Source organism: Pelodiscus sinensis, chromosome 24 (assembly GCF_049634645.1).
Source record: "Pelodiscus sinensis isolate JC-2024 chromosome 24, ASM4963464v1, whole genome shotgun sequence".
NCBI classification, from domain to species: domain Eukaryota; kingdom Metazoa; phylum Chordata; order Testudines; family Trionychidae; genus Pelodiscus; species Pelodiscus sinensis.
Genome location: NC_134734.1, coordinates 2,590,748 through 2,607,834, shown reverse-complemented (window position 1 = coordinate 2,607,834; position 17,087 = coordinate 2,590,748). Strand labels below are relative to the sequence as shown.

Here is a 17,087-nt window from a genome sequence, read left to right as displayed (position 1 = left end):
ATCTACGTGCTGGAGGAATCAGATGCTGCATCTCAGAACTGATACCTCACGACACCCCTCCACACCTGCGGCCCCCCTCCGGGGAGCTGTCCTCTCAAGGGCAGGGAGGAGCAGAGGGGGAGGTGGCTGAACAGGGTGGACAAGCTCAGGAAGGCGACTCTGCAAAGCCCCCGAGGTGGCCAGCTCCATGCAGGCCTCAAACAGCTCGGCCCAGCACTGGGCCCTCTCGTGACGCAGAGTCTGAGAGACCATCTGATGTCGCAGCACCCGGGGCAGCCGCAGCCCCAGAGCAGGAGCTGAGCTGAGCTGGGGCCCTGTTGCTGTAAAACTCCAGCTCGCTCACACCTGGGGAGCCACCAGACCCTACTGGGGACATTAAAGGAAAGCTGGGTCTGGGTGATTTGTGGGGCCCACTGCCCTTCAGCCCCGCTCACCCATGAATGACCTTGCCAGGTGGTGGGAGTCACAAGTAACCCCCCCGGACAAGCTGGAGCTCCCAACAGGGGTCTCTAGCCAACCCCCAGCTCCCTGCCCTACCCCCAGAGCTGCCCAATGTGGTCCTGTTCCAAGCCTGGCCAGGGGCACCTCAGTGCTTAGCCCACAACTCCCCCGAGGGGGGGAGTCCCCCCCACAGCTGTGGGAGCTGGTCTGGGGTTTCCCACGCCCTGAGACCGGACCACATAGGGGAGCCAATGGCGAGCAGGGTGATTAGCTGCATCCAGAGCCGGGCCGCGGGGGGGAGCAGTGGGGGTCCCAGCTGGCACCTGGGAAACAGAAGGGAACTCGCAGGCTGGGGGCTGCAAACAAACCCAGATTTGAACCGAGCCGCATCCCCCGACAGGCGGGGACCAGCCAGGGGCAGATCCTCAGCCGACAGCCTGGGACTCTCCTCCGGCCAGGACACCCGCCCCCACCCAATGCCCTGGTGCACAGATGTGTCTCCAGGGGCTTGCTTGGCGGGGGGGTTCCCAGTTATGATGTCACTTCCCTTCTTTCTAGCTCCTCCCAGTTGGCTGGAAGGGCCCTTTGCTGTGAGGTGGGGCAGGCTGTCCCTCGGTCTGTGCTCTGAGAAACCCCCCTTGGCTGCAGCTCCGGGGGGGGGGGGAGGATTCTCTGGTGGGGGCCGATGAGCCCTGAGCTGCCATCTGGCTCTCCAGCCTCGTACCTGATGGGCTGGTTGTGGGTGTTCCAAGAATCACAACTTATTTCAGTAACACACACGCAGCAACACTGCACAGCCTCACCCACAAGGAGAGCGCAGCTACAATCCAGCAGCGTTTTCATGTTCATCGGATGAAGACTCTCAGAGGGACTCCTCCCATGGCAGGCTCAGTACAAAACACCCCACGATTACATGACACTGGTGGAGGTGGGGGCACCAGGGTGCTGTTTGGGGGTGCTCAGTGCCAGAGACACCCCCATTGTATTTAAAGCCCCCTACAGATAAAATCACCTCCCCTATTGGCCTCCACAACAGGCCTGGATACTCCTTCCTTCCCATTTGTTTCAGTGCAGTTTTCCAGCCTCCCTGACACTTACAATTTGTCTGCGGCATTCGCCTGCGTCTCATTTTTCTCAGCCTCTCCGGTCCTGGAATCAGATGCTCAGGTGGGAATTTTAGCTTCCTTGGTTTTCAGGTCAGTTTCCAGCTTTTGTCATTGCAAAGAAACCCTTGAAATACCCTTCCCGCCCCCAAGGAATCAGAAAGCCCCAAACAACCCACGGGCCCTTTTGAACGCACCTCCTGATGTTTTCAGGGATGGCTGGTGAGGTTCGGTGGCTCAGGCTTGGCTATGAAGATGCTGGACTAGATTTTTCAAAGTGTCAAAGGGAATTAGGCACCACATTTTCCTTCTGAAGGCCAATAGGTGTTAAGCCCCTAACTCACACAGGAGTATTTGGAAACCCCTAAGTTGATTGAATCCCATCGTGTGCAGGCCGGCAGCGAAACAGGGACAATTGTAAGTGTCGGTGCACAAACGTCAGAGGTCTAACGAATCAATTGGGTGAACTCGAGGTATGAAAAGAAGAGATGGGTGAAACAGACATCAGAGAAACTTGGTGGATTGTGGATGGTCAATGGGACAGGGTAATACCTGGGTACCAATTATATCGGAAGGGCAGAAGAAGCTGGGCGGGGTGGGGGGTGCTGTATGCCTATATGTGAAAAGAGCAGCGAATCAAATTAAGTAGGAATTTTAAATGAACCAAACTGGAGCATGTGCAACCCAGGCATCTAAGTGGGGAGCTGTCTCCTGAAGAGACCCCAGTGGGGAGGTAGGAGTGAGCTGAGTGTTACTAGGCAGATTTAGCCTCCACACCCAGAAGTTTCTGGAGTTGGGGGGGAAGTTTGGGGTTAGACTCCATGAGGCAGCAGACACGGCAGGTGCTTTTCTATGGGCTGGGTGAGCTGGGAGCAGGGCAGGCTCAAGGTTTTGACACCCCCACCCCTCCACAAAAAACAAACAAACAGGAAAAAAAAGGGGGGAAAATTCTGTTGAAGGAAAAAAAAAGGGGGGAGGGAGACCAAAGTTGTTGAGCAAAAAAAAAAGACCCAAGACTTAAGCCAAAAAACAAACTGCATGTCAGGGATAGAAACAGGGGAGAAGTTGAGCACTAAGACTTGCTTCCCCTCGGTCTTTTGGCTGGTAGCCATTTTGTGCCGGCAGCCTTGTGGAACCAGGTAAGCATGGGGGCTGGGGTCGGGGCACTGAGGGTTTGGGGCCCGGGGAGGGCTCGGGGCAGAGGGGGAGGCCGGGTGCTGAGTGTTTGTAGGGTTGCCAGGTGCCCGTCATTTTCACCTCCTGAATGGGGAAAAAACCAGAAAATACCTGACATCTCAGGTGTCCGGTAATCTCTGAATTTTTTTACCGGACAGGAGGCAAAAATGCCGGACTGTCTGGGTGAATATTGGACACCTGGCAACCCTAGGCGGGAAGGGGGCATCCTACCTGGGATTTCCACATGATGTAGGCGGAGGGGTGGCTGATGGCCGGGTCCAGGCTGTGAGTCTGGTGGAGCGGAGCCTCTGCTTGGAGTGGAGAGGCCCTTGGAGGAGGTTGCGGCCACCAGGGAGGAGCAGGACGCAGGAGTCAGGGTTGGCCAGCAGGCGCACATGGTGCCAGAGCTGGCTGCGCAGCTGCAGCATCTCCCACGGCCCTTTAAAATCGGCAGGGCAGGACTGGGCATTGCCATGGGTGGCGTTGGCTGCTTAGCGACTGCTGGGGTGAGGAGGAGCAGGAGAGGAGACGGGGCGGCCAGCAGGCTGCGGATTCACATTGATGCCAGCTAGCTGCGCAGCCACGGCATTTCCCACAGCCCTTTAAAATCGGTGGGGTGTGGCTAGGCATTGCTGGGGGTTGGGGCCGGCTGCTTATCTGAAATGCTGCCCCTGGCAAAGTGCCGCCCCAAGCACCTGCCTGATTTGCTGGTGCCTAGAGCCGGCCCTGGCTGGGAGATGCTGAGGGAGGAGCAGAGAGCAGGCTGCTGTTCCTCTCTCTGCAGCAGGTAGGGTATGTCTAGACTCCATGGCTCCATCAACAGAGCCATGTAAACTAGTTTATCCGGCATAGGCAAAGAAGCGAGGATTTAAATAATCCCCGCTTCTTTGCCTATGCCAGGTAAACTAGTTTACATGGCTCCGTTGATGGATTTAAATAATCCCCTCTTCATTAAAATAAACATGGCCGCCGCGCTGTGCTGACGATCAGCTGATCCAGCACAGCGCCGCAGTCGAGACGTGGATCTGTCAGCTGGGGAAGCTTTTGCCGACTGATCCTGTAAACCATCTATGGAGCCATGTAGTCTAGACATACCCATAGTGATGTTGTTAACCCTTTACCAGAGATCATGGGCCATGCTAAATTATATGGGAGGGGAAATTCCCTCTTCAGTGCTAATTGTCTGCCCTAATGCTGGTTTGAGTTTAGCCAAACTCTGGTAGTTCCCTTTCTCAGTCAGTCAGATTCATCAGCTCCTCTGTAAACCTAGCACTGGGGGAAGAGCCATTTCTGTTGTGTTGTTCTCCATGTTTGTATTGTCTTGTAACGGGTATGTCTACGCAGCAAAGTTATTTCGAAATAACAGCCGTTACATCGAAATAACTTTCCTAGCATCTACACAAGCCAACTGCTATTTCGAAATTAATTTGAAATAGTGGAGGGATAATTTCAAAATTGGAAAACCGCATTCCATGAGGAATAGCGCCAATTTTGAAATTGCTATTTCAAAATAAGCGCTGTGTAGATGCTTATTTTGAAATAGAGGGCCTCCGGCCCTTCCCAGGATGCCCTGCTGTCTGCCATGGCCACAAGGTAACTTCTGACCTGATACAGTTCTAGCTAGCCTTAAATGAGAGTCAGCATCCAATCAGTGTGGACGCGCTATTTCGAAATAGCAAAAAGATATTTCAAAATGCATTTTGTGTGTAGACGCGCTATTTTGAAATGAGATATTTCAAAATAATGCTGTAGTGTAGACATACCCAGGGTTTCTTTAAGTCTGTTCACTTGAGAGTTAACTGCCTGGTTAATCAGGGAGTGGGCTGCCTAGCAGTGATCCACAGAAGCGGAGGAGGCTGCCTGGACTCCAACTGAGGATCCCTGCGAGCAAGTGGAGAGATGGTCCAGACTCAGCGTATGGTGCAGGTTGGACGAGCAGAGGCACAAACTGAGACTTCGGTGAACTAAATCTGAGCTTTGGGGGCCTCCGACTTTTCCTGTTGTGTCCGTGTGGAGTGGACTGGTCACATTTTACTTCTGGTTTCCTCTTTGCTTCTGTTTGCTGTCACTATGGACAGTGTCTGTGGCTTCTGCCATAGGCGTGTTCTCTTGTAAGAATTAGATGATTTGTTTCTTTACTTTAGTTTCTATTGGAACTTGAATGTAAGGAGGCTGACACTGGACAATCCTTGCTGAAATTCCTTACAGACTGAGCTGTGGGTCTCCAGTACTTTCTACGGGACTGGGGTTTTTTTAGACGCTGGAGAAGGGCAGTTAAGTCTGGCCCATCGAAGGTTAAATCTTAGCTATAATGGGGGATTTAAACTATCCCCATCTTGACTGGGGACACGTCACTTCAGGACGAGATACTAAGGGAAAGTTTAACTGACTCCTTCTGGGAACAGCCTTTCCTGGCACCCACATGGGGAGGGGCCATTCTTGCTCAGCGGAGCGCAGGCTCTGGTCCCAGAGGTGACAACAGCTGCACCATTTGGGAACAGTGACCATCATATAATTAGATTTAATATCCCCAATGGCAACAAAAACACCTCAGCGGCCCAGCACTGGGGCATTTAATTTCAGAAAGGGGAACACCACAAAATGAAGCAGTTAGTTAAACAGAAATTGAAAGTTACAGGCTAAAAGTGAAATCCCAGCAAACTGCAGGAAAAAATGTTGTGTATGGAGTGTGTATGGGGGAGGGATAGCTCAGTTGTTTGAGCATTGGCCTGCTAAACCCAAGATGGTGAGTTCAACCTTGAGGAGACCATTTAGGGATCTGGGGCAAAATTTGTCAGGGATGGTACTTGGTCCTGCTGTGAAGGTAGCAGACTGGACTCAATGACCATTCAAGGTCCCTTTCAGTTCTAGTCGATAGGCATCTCCATTCATTATTATGTTGAAACGCACCACACTAGAGGGTCAACTTAAATGTTTACCCCAAATTAAAGGACTCAAAAGGTAAAAGCAAAAGAACATGGAGTTTGTCAGAAGCAGGAAGCTGCTAACCAGCCAGTGGGGCCACTGGATGATTGAGATGTGAAAGGACGATAAGAACATTCAGAGAAAGGACATGGATTCTTTGCATTGGTCTCCAGGACTGAGGGTGTGAGGGAGGTTCCCACACCTGAGCAGTTCCTTTTAAGTGATACATCTGAGGAAAAGTCTGTGACTCAGGCATCATTAGAGGAGATAACAGAAGAAAGTGATGAGATCAATACATCACCAGGAGCAGACAGTATTTCTAAAGGAACTCAACAGTGAAATTACATACCTGCTCACTGTGGTTGTAACCTGTTACTTAAATCCCCTTCTGTGCCAGATAACTGGAAGGTAGCGAATGTGACGCCAGTTTTAACAAGGGCTCTAGAGGTGATCCTGGCAATTACAGACGGGTAAGTCTAATGTCAGCTTCGTGCAAACTGGTGGAAATCCCGGTTAAGAGCCGACTTGTCAGACACAGTGATAAACACAATTTGTTGGGGAAGATTCAACATGGTTTTTGTAAAGGGAAATCCTGCCTCACTGATCTACTCGAGTGCTTTGAGGGACCCAAAAACACGTGGACAAGGCGGATCTAGTGGATTTTGCATATACGATGAGACACGGTGGGAATGTGCCCAGCCAGGTTTATTGTAAGTGAAGCCCAGTCTCCAGTGCCCTGGCGCAGACGTCTACACTTCTACTAGTACCTGAGTACCCCTGACAATGGACTGAGCGCAGGCAGTGGTGGGGTTTCCCGCTGCCCCTGGGCTGGACAAGGGCAGCTCCTCTGAGATCCATGGTTAGACCTAGACACAGACAAATTATACCTCGCTGCTGATGTGTCAGGGTGCTGACGTCGTTAGATGCCACCCAGTAACTTGTACATGGGAGTTGGACCTAAGCATCTCTGTCCATCACTCTGTCATGCTGGCCCTGTCCTGAACCAGGGTCAGGGTGTGTCAAGGCTGTTCCCCATTCTGGCACAATGAATGCAGAAGTGGGGGCCCACAATTGCACCTGAAAACCTGATCTTCACAGGCTTTGGTACAAAACTTACTCCCAAATCCTAACACCCGGACTTTGGGAAATTAAAAACAAAAAGAAAAACACTGCCACCTCCCAAGTATTACGAGAAAAAACAGGGAAGAGATCGCTTGAGAAATCTCAGCCCCAAAGTAAAACCAGACTTAAAAATTCACCAATACCAGGTTTAGTGGAAAAAGAAAGAACTTTTATTACCAAAACAATTCCCCAGTTACAAGCATGGTATGAATGCCTAAATGGGAAGAGCCACCAATTAATATCCTCATGGAGGATTCCCCCATGGGCCAAAACTTAGTTACAAAAGAGAGGAAAAACCATTTCTAACAGCACAGACATCATATCCAAATTCCCAAACTGAAAACAATAAAACCTGACAGATTTATCTAGACTTGGCCCTACTTACACATAATGAAGAGTCTTTTTCTTGGAAACAGACCTGTCTTCTGTCTCCCTCGGTATCTAGAGAGCAAACTGGCTCAGAGACAAAGGAGGGAAAAGTTAAAAATTCCTTTGTCTCAGTTTGAAATCCCTACCTGCCTGACCATTGGCTGACTAGGTTAACCGCTTAGTCCCCAGGCTGCTAGTCAATCGTCATGGTTATGACAAGGTGTCACTCTTATCTGTGAGGAGTGTGTTGGTCCCAAGATGTTTCTGAGCCAGATGTTCTGGTGCCACCCCTCTGGACTGTTTTCGGCCTGTGCCTAGTACATCTGAGGCATGGGTATTTTTGCAATATCAGCCCGGTTCCTGATGGATTGGGGGAGACGGGCCTGCCTCTTGCTTAGAGCTCAAGTTTGCTTTGTATCAGCAAAATTGTGTCTGCTTTCAGCTAGGCCTCAGGCCTCACCCCTGGCCTGACAGAGCTCTATAAACCCATAACTGGCGTGGAGGAGGTACATAAGGTGGTGGTACGTCCTCCTCCTCCTAGGGGTCGCCAAATGAAATGAGTAGGTGGCAGGTTTAAAATAAGCCAAAGGAGGGATTTCCAGAGTGGAGAGGAAGGCAGGGAGCCCGTGCGGTGCTCCTGCAAGAAGCGGGCTGGTTATTCAGGACACTCGGCTGCAGGAGGGATGCTCCCAGCCCGGCTCCATGCTTCCTGCCATGCTCAGCAGCAGGCTTCAACCCTGAGGGCTCCCATCCCCCACCCTCACCATTTAAGGAGGGTATGAGGGGCTGCAGATGCATGTACCAACTCCCTGTTGCTTTTTCTGCTTCCTGTGCCTAGAGTGAGGGGAAGTACCGAACCTGCTGCCTCCTTCCTCTGCCCTGAGCCTTTCCTCACCTGTGACCCTGACTCACGCCCATGTTCCCCCCCTGACTCCAGCTACACCTCCTCCCTGCCCTGAGTCCCCAGCCACCAAGTGGGGGAAGCCGCTCTGCGGAGGATGGGAGGACTGAATTCAGGATTTCAGGGCTGTAGGGGGTGGCCCCAGAGCTGTAGGGGGCAGGAAAAGCGAAGGGAGGCAGCAGGGGCAGGGGAGCCTGTGGGGATGGGAAGTCTGGGGGGGCTGGGCCCACCCTGCATTCACTGACAGCAGCGAGGTGTTGAGCAGGAAGGAGAGGTTGGGAGAAGGGTGCAGTCGGGTTGGAGCAGGATAGGGACAGAGCTGGGAGGTATACCCCCCACGCACACCCTTCAAGGTGAAGTCCATTGGGGGGACTGGCTGGGGGATGGGGATGGCACCTAGAGCTGGCAATGCCACACACACAGTGGGCAGCTACATAGCGCACCATGAAAGTTGGTGCTATTTGGTGGCACCCTACCCAGCTGCACATTTGTGTATTGGGAGGGAGCGTCCAGGATCCACCACAACCCATGTGAAATTGCTCCCTGGGTCAGTGTGTCTGGCCGTTCAAAACATCCCCCTCATGTCCAGGCTGAATTTTTCTAGGTGCAACTTTGACATTCCAGGCCCTGCGTCCCCTAAAATTTGCCTTACTTGGTGCAGCTCATGGTGGAGAGGGCTGGAGGGATGGGGCCAGTCGGCTGGTTCTGGCCCTGAGTGGTCGGTGGTGTGGGGGTTGCGAGCACGTTGTTGGTACCGCAGAAACTCTTCCTCCATGGTGAGGTAGAAGATGGGGTTGAGGCAGCTGTTGACATACGTCAGGACACAAGCAGATGTGCTTCCTATTTCCAGAAGAGGCCGAGGGTGCGTAGCTGAGAGCTGCAAGTAGGAGAAGATGTGATAGGGCAGCCAGCAGAGGAAAAAGGTTGGAATGAAGCCAAGAAGGATCTTGAGAGGCTGGGTGGCCTGGATCAGCCGGTTCCTTCCCAGCCTGGCAGTGTGAACGACGCAGAAGGTTGGGATCAGGCTCAAGGCTAATGGGATCAGAAACCCGGCCAGGAACTGGATAGCAACTGCGGCCTTGGCCCTCTCTATATCCAGTTGCAAATTCATGCTGGTTCTGGCAGGTGGGGGGAGGGATTCCCAGAGGTCACTGTACCGCAAGCTGAACCCGGCAGACAGGGCCCATGTGCCCAGAGCCACCCAGCAGGCCAGGCAGGGCGTGCGGCGTTTCTGGGCCCACTCAGGCCGTGCCATGAGGATGCAGCAATGGATACAGATGGCCATGAGGAGGAAGGCGCTGGAGAGCATGTGCAGGGAGGTGATGGAGCTGCTCAGCCTCCTGGCCCAGTCTATGTCCTGGATGAAGATGAAGGTGAGTCTGACGGGCAGGCAGAGGATGAAGATTAAATCGGACACGGCCCGGTTGAGGTACCACACTGCGCTGGCCGTCCTCTCTGTACGGCAGCCAGTGACAAAGAGGACGTAGCCGTTCAATGGCGCCCCGGCAAGGAAGGCCAAGCCACACAGCACCAGGAAGAAGACCAAGAGAAACTCCATTCTTGGAGGACCTGCTCTCACAATATGGCCCCCTTCTCCTCAGGGCTGGGCGGGGGCGGGGCAGACGCTGGGCTGAGGGGAGGAAGGGAGAGCAGTGAAAAGGGCTGCAGGACGGGGACAGAGAGACAGAGGCGGCGTTTATAAACTCCCAGTCCCTGGGCTAAGCTGAGGTGGGATCGAATCCTCGTGGGCTGATGGCCCCAGTGGTACAAAGCCCTTAGAAGCAGCGAACTGCAGGGCGAGCAGGGGACAGAAAGGGTCATCTCAGTGAGGTCACTGCCACGATGCAGGGTTTGTTTTCTCTGGATCCAGTCCCAAATGGGTTTTGGTTTTACATTCGGAGCGGGAGGGGTGACCCAGCCAATTTCAATAAACCATTTTAGCTTCTTCCTGATCATTCATATTTCGAAGCCGGTGACGAGGCAGGAGGGGCGAGTTGCTCAGACACAGAGACGGAGCTCCGGAGACCTTCCCTCTTCCCCTCCACTGCCCTCCCCTCCGAGCCCTGCTCAGCGCTGGCCCACACTATAGGACAAGGTTGAATTCAGCCATGTTCAGCAGCTTCAGCTCCGTTCATCTTTACTCAGCTTTCAGCTCCCTTCCACTTCCCTTACTCTGCGTTGGAGCAGGGTTACTGGCCTCGACCGGCACGCCCCTCTCAGGGGTTTCACTTGAGCGGTTGAATTGAACCCCAGCAGATTAACAGCAACAGGTTCGATCTCTGTCATGTAGACATGGCCTAAAAGTCCCAAATACTCTTTTTGCTGTTGGTTTTCCAAAAGGGCTGGCAAATCTTTCTCTTTTTTGAGAATTTAACCAGTGACGAATCCTCCCTCTCCCCTGGCCCTTTTAAAAAAAATTAAAGGGATTTTCAGGCTTTCAGCAACAGCAACAGCAAACAAGGCCCCGGGCAGAGCACCAGAGAAAAGCGAGGCTGTTAACACCTTTTGTTTAATGAAAGGCTTTTGCAAGAGTCAATTTGAGTGGCTGGAGGGAGAGTCAGGACTCCTGGGTCCATCCCAGATTCTCCCACTGAACCGCTCAGGGAGCTTGCCCAAGTCACATCACAGCTTTGGGCCTCAGTTTCCCCTCCAAACATTTTCCTGTGCAGCACCCCTTGAGATGGGACCCCTGAGCTTGGACAGTGTCGCTCAACACCCAGTGGGACGGGGACTCATGACCTCTCACCACGGGACAAAACTAATGTCAACTGTCTCTAGCCAGCGGGATGAGAGGAGTGGATGGGGCCGGAGGAAGGGGGTGATCCAGGGAATAGCTCTGGGGGGGAGGGCAGAATGACACCCTGTTCCCTCATTTCCTTACCCGTGTCTTGTGAGGATTCAGCGTCTCCAAGTCGAGCCCTGTCTCAGGCCCCCACACAACTCCTGTAACTCACCCAGACTGGTTCATCTGGCAGCAGGAAGCCGTGTGTGTGGGTGTATCTGGGAGGGTGAACAGTGGGGGGAGACCACAGGATGTAGCTGGGTCTGATCACTTCTGCAAAGCCTGGAAGGTTTCCAGCGGCCATTGCTCCATGCAGCTGTCACGTGAATCACAAGCTCATGGCCAGGGGGGCAGGGCAGCCAGCAGAAAGCTGGGGCTGAGACCAACACGTCCAGCCATCTCCCCTGGGTGAGATCCCAGGAGCAGAGACCCCAACCCGGACCTTGACCCCTCTGATCATCCCCCAGCTGGGGCAGGAGACCAGAGCCTGGCTGGGAATTGGCCGCATTAGATCTGAGCCCTAAGGAAACCTCCCCACTGGGCTAGAGACCACAGAAACCAGAGCGCAGGATTAACAGCCAGGATCCCAGTCACCATTTCCCTATTCTGATGGCCCACTTCCCCAGTCTTTGCCCTGCTCCTGGGAGTGGGGCACTGCAGTTCTGCATGGCAGTGCACACGGACTGGCACTCGCCATTCTGAATTCATGTGCCTGGTGAGGAATCCATTTCTCAAAGCCCAGTTCCTGAATCTTCTTCGGTTTCTGTTTTGTCACATGCTTGCTCACAGGTGTTGCTAAAATAATGATGGAAATGGGGGCAGGTTATATTGTGTTCGTCTGACAAATAAAAGATGCAGAATTTTGCAGAATTTTAAACTATTGGGTGTGTCTAGACTACAGGGTTTTGTCGACAAAAGTCCACTTTTGTCGACAAGACTATACACTACCACGGAGTCCTGTCAACATAATGTCGACAGAAATCGGAAGTTTTGTCGATGACAGTAAACCTCATTCCATGAGGAATAACACCTTTTGGCGACAGAGTTCTGTCTACAGAAGGCGTTATTGCATCTACAGTGTACTTTGCGTCTACACTCTCATGTCGACAGTGGCTTGCTTTGTCTACAGAACAGGATGTAGTCTAGACGCTCTTTGTTGACAGAAACTTTGTTGACAGTATCTGTCGACAAAAGCCCGTAGTTTTGACGTACCCATTTTGTGCAGCAGATCTAATTTTTATTCTTGTCGAAGTTTTAATTTTTCACACAGAATTCTCCTCCCAGGTATTTACTCTGCTCTGTGCAATATATTTGACAATGGCCTGGTAAAACATGAAGGCAAACCATTTGTCAGCAGCGGTGCCCATGGACATTTGTATTTCTAGCTCTGATTTGGCACACAAGTCATTCTGAAGTGCGGAGAACCTTGAGGACAAGTCAGAGCGCTAAGAGAGGAACAGGAGACTGGGAAGATTGAGAGCCACTGGTCTTCAGGGTCGTTGCCCACTGATAGGGCTTTGGGGGAGGGGTAGATTTGGGGAACCATGTAGGATTTCACCCCAGAATAGAAACTGGAAGGTTGAATCTCACTTGCTAATCTATGTCCTGGAGGAATCAGACCTGGCATCTCAGAACTGATCCTCTCATGACACATACCACACCCGTGGCCACCTCTGTGGAGCTGCCCTCTCGGGAGCAGGGTGGACCAGGGAGGGAGGTGGCTGAGCGGGGTGGAGATGTTCATGAAGGGATTCTGGGAAGCCCCCGAGGCGTCCGACTCCGTGCATGCCTCAAATGGCTCTGCCCAGCACTGGGCCCTCTTGTGACGCAGATGTGGCCACATCTGGGGCAGCTGCAGCCCTAGAGCAGGCGCTGAGCTGGGGCCCTGTTGCTGCAAAACTCCAGCTCTTTCACACCTGGGGAGGCATCAGACCCAGCTGGGTGGGGGTTGATTTGTGAGGCCCACCACCCTTCAGCCTCCAGGGGGTGGGAGACACGAGCCACCCTCCAGCCAGGCCGGAGCTCACAACAGGGGGCTCCAACCAATCCCCAGATCCCTGCCCTACCCCCAGAGCTGCCCCCTGCAGCTCTGCTCAGAGCCTGGCCTGGGGCAGCTCCGTGCTCAGCCTGCCCCCTCCTCTGACAGGAGAGTCCCCCCCAATCTCCCAGCTCTTGGAGCCAGCCTGGAGTATCCCAAACCCTGCGACCAAAACATGTGAGGGGGAGTGGTGGGGGAGAACAGGGTGACTAGCTGCAGTGAGAGCCAGCCCAGGGTGGGGAGCAGCCAGCGCAGGGTCCCATCTGGCACCTGGGAAACAGAAGGGAACTCGCAGGCTGGGGGCTGCAAACGAAGCCGGATTTGAACCGAGCCGCATCCCCCGACAGACGGGACCAGCCGGGGGCAGATCCCAGCCAACGGACTGGGACTCTCCTCTGGCCAGGACACCCGCCCACTGCCCTGGTGCCCAGATGTGTCTCCAAGGGCTTGGTTGAGGGGGGTCCCAGTCATGACGTCACTTCCTCTCTTTCTAGCTCCTAGCAGTTGGCTGGAAGGGCCCTTTGCTGTGAGGTGGGGCAGGTCGCCCCTCGGCCTGTGCTCTGAGAAACCCCCCTTGGCTGCAGCTCCTGGTTGGGGGGAGTCTCTGGTTTGGGCTGACAAGCTCTGAGTCGCCGTCTGGCTGCTCCGCTGTCATACCTGAGGTTACGGCTGCACTACGCACTTTGCTGGAAGAGGCAATGCAAATGAAGCACGGATTAGCATTTTCTCATGCTTCATTTGAATAATCTCTTGCAGTCCATTTTTGGGAAGAGGATTTTGCACAAAAACAAGCAGTGTGGCCTTTTTTTGTTTTGTTTTTGCGTGAGATCCCCAGGAAAGTGGCTGGGTGTGGGTTTCCCCAGTATTGCAACTTATTCAGTAACACAAATAGCAACACTGCACAACCTCACCCACAAGGAGAGTGCAGCTACAATCCAACAGCATTTTTACCTTCATTAGATGGAGACTCTTAGAGGGACTCTTCACATGGTGGGCTCGGTACCAAACACCCCACGATCACATGAAACTGGTGGAGGTGGGGGGCTCCAGGGTGCGATTGGGAGGTGCACAGTAGCAGAGACACACCCATTACTTTTAAAGCCCCCATTATTTAAACACCACCTCACACCATTAGTCTCCACAACAGGGCTGAATATTTCTGCCTTTCCAATTCTTTCAGCACAGTTTTGCAGCCTCCCTGACACTTACAATTTGCTTGCGGCATTCGCCTGCTTCTCGTTTTTCTCAGCCTCTCCGGTCCTGGAATCAGATGTTCAGGTGGGAATTTCAGCTTCCTTTGCTTTTCAGGTCAGTTTCTAGCCTTTCTCATTGCAAAGAAACGCTGGAAATAGCCCCCCAAGGAATCAGAAAGAACAGAAGAACCCACATGCCCTTACAAACTCACCTCCTGATGTTTTCGGGGGCAGCTCGTGACGTTAGGAGGGTCAGGTTTGCCTATGAAGATGCTGGACTAGACTTTTTAAAGTGTCAAAGGGAGTTAGGCACCAAATTTTCCCACTGCAGGTCAATAGTAGTTAATTCCCAAACTCACACAGGAGCATTTGGAAATCTCTAAATTCATTGAATCCCATCGTGTGCAGGCCGGCAGCGAAACAGGTACAATTGTAAGTGTCGGTGCACAAACAGCAGAGGTCTAACGAATCAATTGGGTGAACTCAAGGTATGAAATGAGGAGATGAGTGAAGCAGGCATCAGAGAAACTTGGTGGGACCTGGATGATCAGTGGGACAGAACAAGCTGGGTGGGGCGGAGCTGTATGTCTATATGTGAAAAGAGCAATTAAGTAGGAATGTTAAATGAACCAAACCAGAGCATGTGCAACCCAGTCACCTACGAGGCTATGTCTAGACTGCAGGCTTCTTTCGAAAGAGGCTCTTTCGAAAACATCTTTCGAAAGAGCCTCTTTCGAAAGAGAGCGTCTAGACTGCACGGAGAAATTTCGAAAAAGCGGCTTGCTTTTTCGAAAGAAAGCATCCAGTGAGTCTGGGTGCTCTCTTTCGAAGAAGCCCTATTTACATTGAAGAACGCCTTCTTTCGAAAGAGGAACTTTCGAAAGAAGGCGTTCTTCCTCGTAAATTGAGGTTTACCGCCATCGAAAGAAAAACCGCGTTCTTTCGAATTAATTTCGAAAGAACGCGGCTTGAGTCTGGACGCAGGGGAAGTTTTTTCGAAAAAAGGCTACTTTTTTCGAAAAAACCCCTGAGTCTGGACACAGCCCTAGGGAGCTGTGTCTTTAAGAGTCCCCCGTTGGGAGGTAGGAGTGAGTTGAGTGTTACTGGGTGGATTTAGCCTGCACACCCAGAAGTTTCGGGGGCGGGGGAGAATTTGGGCTCAGACTCCACGAGGCTGCAGGCAGGGCAGGTGCTTTTCTAAGGCCTGGGTGAGCTGGGAGAAGCGGAGGCAGGAGCAGAGAGCAGGCTGCTGTTCCTCACTCTGCAGCAGGTGGTGATGGTGTTAACCCTCCACCAGGGATCACGGGCAAAGCTAAATTATATGGGAGAGGGAACCTGGGAGGGGAAATCCCTTCTTCTGTGCTAATTGTCTGCTCTCACTGCTGGTTTGAGTTTGGCCAAACTCTGGTCGTTCCCTTTCTCCGTCAGTCGGATTCATCAGCCCCTCTGTAAACCTAGCACCGGGGGAAGAGCCATTTCTGTTGTGTTGTTCTCAGTGTTTGTATTGTCTTGTGACAGGGTTTCTGTAAGTCTGTTCACTTGGGAGTTAACTGCCTGGTTAACCATGGAGCGGAGCGGCCTGGCAGTGATCCACGGCAGGGGAGGAGGCTGCCCGGACTCCAGCTGAGAATCCCTGCGAGCAAGTGGAGAGATGGTTCGGACTCAGCACGTGGTGCAGGTCGGATGAACACAGGCAAAAGCTGAGACTTTGGGGCCTCTCCCTCTTTTCCTGTTGTGTCCGTGTAGAGTGGACTGGTCATATTTTACTTTTGGGTTTCTCTTCTGTAACTGTGGACAGTATTTGTGAGAATTTGTTTCTGCATAAGATTTTATACAGTTATTTAATTAAACTAATTAAATGGCTGCATCTGGACTGGCAAGTTTTTCCACAAAAGCAGCTGCTTTTGTGGAAAAACTTGCCAGCTGTCTACACTGGCCGCTTGAATTTCCGCAAGAACACTGACGATCTCATGTAAGATTATCAGTGTTCTTGCGGAAATACTGTGCTGCTCCCGTTCGGGCAAAAGCCCTTTTGTGCAAATGCTTTTGCACAAGATGGCCAGTGTAGACAACGCGGTATTGTTTTGCGCAAAAAAGCCCCGATCGGGGCTTTTTTGCGCAAAACCGCATCTAGATTGGCACTGACGCTTTTCCGCAAAAAGTGCTTTTGCGGAAAAGTGTCCATGCCAGTCTTAGACACTCTTTTCTGCAAATGGTTTTAATGGAAAAACTTTTCTGTTAAAAGTATTTGCAGAAAATCATGCCAGTCTAGACGCAGCAGGGAGATCAGAGAGAAACAGTCCAATATCAGTTACAATGGGGGATTTCAACTATCCCCATATTGACTGGGGACATGTCACTTCAGGACGGGATACTGTCACCAACATGGGGAGGGGCCATTCTTGCTCAGTGGAGCACGGGTTCTGGTCCCAGAGGTGACAAGAGCTGCATCACTTAGGAACAGTGACCACCTGATAATTAGGTTTAACATCCCTGTGGCAACAAAAACACCTCAGCAGTTTAAGCACTGTGTAATTTAATTTCAGAAAGGGGAACATCACAAAAATGAGGGGGTTAGTTCAACAGAAATTGAAAGTTACAGGCCAAAAGTGACATCCTGCAAACTACAGGAAAAATGTTTAAACCCACCACGCTAGAGGGTCAACTTAAATGTATACCCCAAATTAGAAGACTCAAAAGGGAATAGCAAAAGAACATGTCGTTTGTGAGAAGAAGGAAGCTGCTAACCAACCAGTGGATGATCAAGATATGAAAGGACGATAAGAACATTCAGAGAAACAAAATGGATTCTTTGCATTCGTCTCCACAGCGGAGGGTAAGGGAAGTTCCCACACCTGAGCCGTTGCTTTCAAGTGAGACATCTGAGGAAATGGTCCAGTTTCATGGGAGAAGAGGCAAGGTTCCATCGTAACTTGGTAAGAGGTAGGAAGCGAAGGGTAGGAATAAAGGATCATTTTCAGACTGGACAGTGGTGACTAGTGGTGTCCCGCAGGGGTTCACACCGGGGCCAGTGCTA

At 52.1% G+C, this 17,087-nt stretch overlaps 1 protein-coding gene across 2 annotated transcripts; it reads right to left on the bottom strand.

The window, feature by feature from the left end:
* Positions 1 to 3,640: 3,640 nt before the first annotated feature.
* Positions 3,641 to 11,038, bottom strand: LOC112544231 (chemerin-like receptor 1). Of its 2 annotated transcripts, none has more exons than XM_075907383.1 (2): positions 10,919 to 11,038; positions 3,641 to 10,441 (listed from the first exon to the last, which is right to left on the bottom strand). In XM_075907383.1, the coding sequence occupies exon 2, from the start codon at positions 9,593 to 9,595 to the stop codon at positions 8,603 to 8,605; it is 993 nt and encodes a 330-aa protein (XP_075763498.1). In that variant the 5' UTR covers positions 9,596 to 10,441; positions 10,919 to 11,038; the 3' UTR covers positions 3,641 to 8,602. The 2 variants fall into 2 exon arrangements, with proteins under 2 accessions (XP_075763498.1, XP_075763499.1); XM_075907384.1 differs by having other exon boundaries at positions 3,641 to 9,667.
* Positions 11,039 to 17,087: the final 6,049 nt, after the last annotated feature.

Coding starts and splice junctions, on each gene's coding strand:
- LOC112544231 (XM_075907383.1), bottom strand. CDS start 9,595: ATGGAGTTTCTCTTGGTCTTCTTCCTGGTGCTGTGTGGCTTGGCCTTC.